The sequence below is a fragment of the Camellia sinensis genome, chromosome 10 (assembly GCF_055761805.1).
Source record: "Camellia sinensis isolate YWXY chromosome 10, ASM5576180v1, whole genome shotgun sequence".
In the NCBI taxonomy this organism is placed as follows: Eukaryota; Viridiplantae; Streptophyta; class Magnoliopsida; order Ericales; family Theaceae; genus Camellia; species Camellia sinensis.
The window spans coordinates 7,236,097-7,241,737 of NC_138970.1; the positions used below are offsets into that span (position 1 = coordinate 7,236,097).

Sequence of the window (5,641 nt, forward strand, 5' to 3'; positions counted from 1 at the left end):
ACTAAATTTCTTTTTTATTTTTTGTTTTATGGTTAGCATGATTTTAAAATTAAATTATGGTTTATAAGTAACTTAATATATTAATATTTAATTTTAATTTATACTTTTACTTTTGACATTAAATGTTAAAAGTAGGTTAGACCTTAACAAATTAAATCATTTAATTAATTCTTACATTACTTTAAATTAAAAATAAATATTTTTTTACAAGCGTACCAAGGCATACCCGTATCCTATTTTTTATAAATTTAACCGTATCGGCATACCCGTACCCATACCCGTACCCCATGTTTTATAGAGTACATGTACATGATACCATATTTAAAATTAAAATAATGTATTTGATAAAAATACTTCTTTGGTTTATGATTATTCAGAGTAATTATTTGTTCTCAAAAAAAAAAAAAAAAAAAAATCTCCATTGCAAGTTTTATGGTTATTCAGGGTAAGTAGTTGCTCTAATCCTCACAACTAGGGATGAATCTTGTTGCTTTACATGGATAGAGATGACGGGAGCCACATTGATACACTAATGAAACTATACGGTTTAATTTATCAAAATTGAAATATTAGAGTTTAAAGTATAAAACACATGAAATTTTGCAATTTGTTATAATCAACTCAAAAATAAAAAAATAAAAATCAATTCCCAACTCAATCTTTAATTTGGGTTCATAGAATTATTGTACTTGTATTAGCTGGTGATCTTTTTACTCCTATTACATTAACAATTTTTTTCTCTCTCTCTTTGCTGGGCTCTCTTTCTCTTTAAAAGGTAATGATTTGCTTTGAATTTACCAAGCAATAGTGAATCTCAAATATGTTCCATCCATCAACAAAAAAAAACACATCTCTCTCTCTCTCTCTCTCCACTAACCAAAGCAAAAGGGGCATCATATGCACCCTCAAAAAGCTGATGTATTTGTAGGATATGAAAAGCCTATCTCAATTCTCAACTACATTTGGAACAAAATATACTCGCATCAGTCTCTCACTCAGTCTTTGTTTTGTTATCCAGTGAAAACTTCCCTAAGCCTCAAGGACACATCTTTTCATTACCTATTTCAATATACTTTGTGTGGATAGGTGATCAAGACTCCTATAACAACAATAATAATAATAATACAAGTATAAATGAATCATTAAAGCCAAAAGCCTGAAAAGAAAAGCCCCACTTGGATCATCATCATCATTCCCAAAAGTGACACAAAGATTTTGTTATTGTCTCCTTCTTAACCATCTCCTCAAATCCCTTATTTATTAGTCATCCTAAAAAACATGAATCCGAGGAGACCTATTGATAGTTTTTTTTTTTAAATCTATTTTGTATTTTTGTTTTTCTTATATAGTTAAGTTAGTTGAACCTTTCCTGTTTAGCATCATTTTTATTATTCTTGTTTTTCTTATAAGAAGTTTATAAATACACATTATTTTCATATCATTTTTTTAATTTTGTGCACTTTTAATTGGTGATGAGAAGCATCTAACAGAGTCATTTGGATTTTTTAAGGAGATAATGTGGAGTTTTAGGAAACCTATTCTGAAAACTCACTTAAATCCTCTATGAAACTTCTAGGGAAATATTAGATCAAATACTCTGGGAAAGTGTAAATCAAACTTTGCAAAGTATGTTGGAGATGCTCATAATAAAAATGACTTTTCTTTTTCTTCTTTTGATTTGTTCTTTTTTATTGCACTCGGTAGAATGTTAGCATATTAGTAATTTAGATTAGCACAATTAGGCACTCAACGTTATTCTGTAAAGTTCGAACGCCAAACTTTAAACTCACTGTATTTTCTTTATAAAAATGTTCAGTTGTCTCAAAAATAGGTTCTCCAAATGTTTTCTTTCCACAAAATCTCTAAAACTCAAATGCGTATTGAATCTAAATGAAGTGAATTTGACATACACATAACTAATGTCTCATTAGGTATCTCCTAATCCTTAGATGTTTCATTCAGAATACCAGACCACTTTGGCCAAACTTTGCCTTAATTTAAGGGGCTATGTCTCCCATGTCCATTGCCCATATTGTTTTGTTTCTAATTCCTAGATTGGCAACAACATTGGTTTTAATAACAGATTTTCTCATCAAAATATTACACAAATCAAAGAAAGTGAAAGCATTAAAAGAGAAGGAAACCATCATAATGAGCTGCAAGTAAAATGGATTTAGGAGAACACGATCTAAGATGAATAATGTGTTTTGGATCCTACATTGTGAAGGAAAAGACTACAAAATAAAAAAGAAGAAGAAGAAAAAAAAAAAAAAGTGGTTCTCACGAGTATATTCATGCTTAAACTATTCAAATAAGTCTAAGAACACATAAATGAAACACAAAATCAAACACAGAGAACATGTAGATAGAGCAGGCCCCTCTAACAAATCTTTTGTAAAATACTATCTATTTAAATATTTTCTGTGTCCGGTTTTATATTTAGTTTTGTGTTCTTAAACTTCTTGCAAACTATTGTACTTAGAAAAGGACTCACATGAAGTAAGAAACTTCACTAAAATGTTGTCCCCAGTTCTTCTTGTATCATCATCACTCACTGCATGGAATCATCATCTTGTTCAACTTCTGATGCTGGTTCATCCTCTTCCTCAAAGCCGCCATCGATGCCAAAAGCTCCATGGCCATGCCCAAAGGCCTTAATATGGTCTTTAAGAGACCTCTTGTGCTTGAAATCAGATCCACATATGCAATACCAAAGCTTCCCACAATTCTTCTCATGGGTCCTCCAATCCCCCCTCACAGCAAAGGCCTTGCCACATTTTCTACACATGAAAGGCTTGATTCCATGCTTCCTCTTGTAGTGAGTTTGAAGGGTTCTGAAATCTTTAAGCGGCTTCGACCGTGGGTGATCAATGTTGTTCCTGCACCCTGGTGCACAACAATAGCAAGGAAGCCTCAGCATGCCTGTTGGTTGAGTCCCCCTTAAAGATTCTGGCCCTTTCCTATACTGTGATCCATGCCCCCACATATGCATCTACAAAATTTTAAATTAAACCCATAATTCATATTGCAAAAATTTAGAAAATTCATTAAAAAATAACCCACAAATGTGTGTCTAGATTATTGTTTTTTCTAACTATTTTTCTGTGCACGGATTATAGGTATGTAGCATTACTGTTTTGATATAAATTAAGTTGAAATGTGAGAACACTAAAGAAGAGCTAGAGAGCAAAGGAATTAAAGGAAGGGTTGTATTATGCCCTTTAGATTTCTGTTGTTGAACAACTGGAATATATTTATTCCTCAAATTGGTGTTCTTCAAGAGTTGTTCTGATAGGAAGACTTCTCTTTGTTCTCCATCTGCTAATATTTATGGATCGCTAGGTTCTATGTCTCTTTAGGATTAGAGGGAAAAAAAGGGAAAGATGTGCTTTAAAAAGAATATATATATATATATATATATAAATAAGGTTCAAGTTGAGTTTTAGGAGAGAGATGTCTTGTCTGAGAAGATAAGAAGGGGGTGAAATAACTTGTGCATGGACTTTTCATGTCTGTAAACTGCTATTTTTTATTTTTTATTTTTTGAGTTGCAGACTGAAAGTGTTGACATAGAAGAAATTCTGTTCCTTGATGGTGATCATCTGAGCAACACTGAGAAATTTTCAGTTCAACACACACCTGGTCAAATGAGTTGAGCAAAGCACAGACTTCAAGTCTACTAAAAGCATAAGGAACATTGCCTGTGTTGTTCAATCAACATAAATGAAGGGTGTACTCAACTTTACTCAGACTCAGAATTGACATATTCACAATCCCAAAACCCATTAACCATGCAAATTTTTTTTATTTTTTAAAAGGAACTAAACAATATATATACATATATATAATAATAATTTCAAGAAACAAAATAGAATACCCACATGATAAATTCACCTTTTTTTTCTTAATAAAAATAATTAAGATACAATAAAAAATCAAGATCAACCTAGGAAGCTATTGAGTTGAGGCCATGTTTTTATAATGGTATTAAGATATGTATAGGCGATATGGTGCTTGTATTGAACAGTATCACCCAATATATCATTGAATAATAATAGTGAAAATTCAAATTCTCAATACATGTTGGCCGATATTTGAAACTCAAGGTCCAACCCACGCAGGATTTCTTCAATTGGAAAAAAGAAGTTGAGTAAGAAACAGGATAGAGATGATAAAAGAAAGTTTTTTTTGAATCATGGTTTGATGTGATAAAAACTTACCTGCATGTTGTTGTATCTGTTGAAGGTCTTGTAGCAAACAGGACATGAGAACTGTGTAGGACCAATGAGAATCTGAGAAGGGGTAGGGATCCAATACTGTCCCTTGTTGAGTCTATTCATAGGGTACCCAGAAACATCACCACCACCATCTCCATCTTTATGATCATCAGTGATTTCAGTAGAAGAAGACGAGAGCATAGAGGCTAGATCAGAAGCACTAGGGTTTGGAAGCCCTATGTGAAGTGCTACAGTAACAGTTTCACCATCATCATCTTCATCACCATCATCATCATCACCAGCTCTAGTACTACTTGATGAGAAGAGGCTTTGGCTTTCTAGCCTGAGCTTTTTCTTGTCCACATCCATGGAAGTACAAGAGGGTTCTTGAGCATCATGTCTTGATGGGCTCAGGCTAAGGAGAGGTAGGGCTTCTTTGAGAGGAGGAGAGGGAGGTGGGGTTTGGTAGGGAATGGGGTTGTTGAGGTTGAAAAAACCATTTGATGAGTAGAAGTTTTGGGTAGAGGAGGGAGGTTGAGGAAGTTGAGGAGGAGGGGGGTTTGGAGAAGAGAGATAGAGAGGGTTGAATTTGAACCATTGAGAGTAGAAATTTGAGTAGGGGTCAGCCATGGTTGAAAAGGTGAGAGAGAGGGGAGGATGGTTGGATGGATGGTTTTGCTTTTATAGAGAGAGAGAGAGAGAGAGAGAGAGAGAGAGAGAGTAGATGAATGAAGAGTGGATGGTAGAGAGAGAGAGTCTGGGGAGTGGAGACTGATTGCACCCTAACAAATTAATTAAAAGGAAGTAATAAAGTTAAGGGGAAAGAAAGATAAAATCACAGTGAAAAATAACGAAGTAGAATCTATTAATCTAATATTGATTAAATGAAACAAAAATCAAATATTATTTATCTAAAATATAACCAAATCATGAAGAAAAAAAAAATGTTTTTAAAAAGTAAATAATAACTGAGAATCGATCTTAGGGAGGATTTTTTACAGTCACCCTAAAAGTACAAACTCACCATATATGTAACTATTTATTAGTCTCACATTTCAGACCAAATATGATATTTACTTGCCCTAATACTTTTGAGATAAAACTTAGGCAATTTACCATTTGAGCTGACCCACACTAATTAGGAAAATAGCAGTATGCTACAGTTAAGTCCCAAATTTTTTTTCCACATACATATATATATATATATATATATAGCTTCAGATGATTATAATAACGTAACATATATTTTGTAGAGAATGATGCTACACAAACAGCAAAAAATAAAAATCAAATAAAATTACATACAAATTGGTGTCTGAATTATAATTTTCAATTTTAAAATAAAATATTCATAAAAATAAATTTTGATTTAAAAAAATAAAAATTTTATCACAACGTAAGAAAAATAGTAAAATATAGTTTTC

At 32.5% G+C, this 5,641-nt stretch overlaps 1 protein-coding gene across 1 annotated transcript; it reads right to left on the reverse strand.

The window, feature by feature from the left end:
* Positions 1-2,152: 2,152 nt before the first annotated feature.
* NTT (C2H2-type zinc finger family protein) lies at positions 2,153-5,001 on the reverse strand. Its single transcript, XM_028259051.2, has 2 exons — positions 4,221-5,001; positions 2,153-2,992 (listed from the first exon to the last, which is right to left on the reverse strand). Exons 1-2 carry the CDS (start codon positions 4,845-4,847, stop codon positions 2,552-2,554), a joined length of 1,068 nt encoding a protein of 355 aa, XP_028114852.1. The 5' UTR covers positions 4,848-5,001; the 3' UTR covers positions 2,153-2,551.
* Between the last annotated feature and the right edge of the window lie 640 nt (positions 5,002-5,641).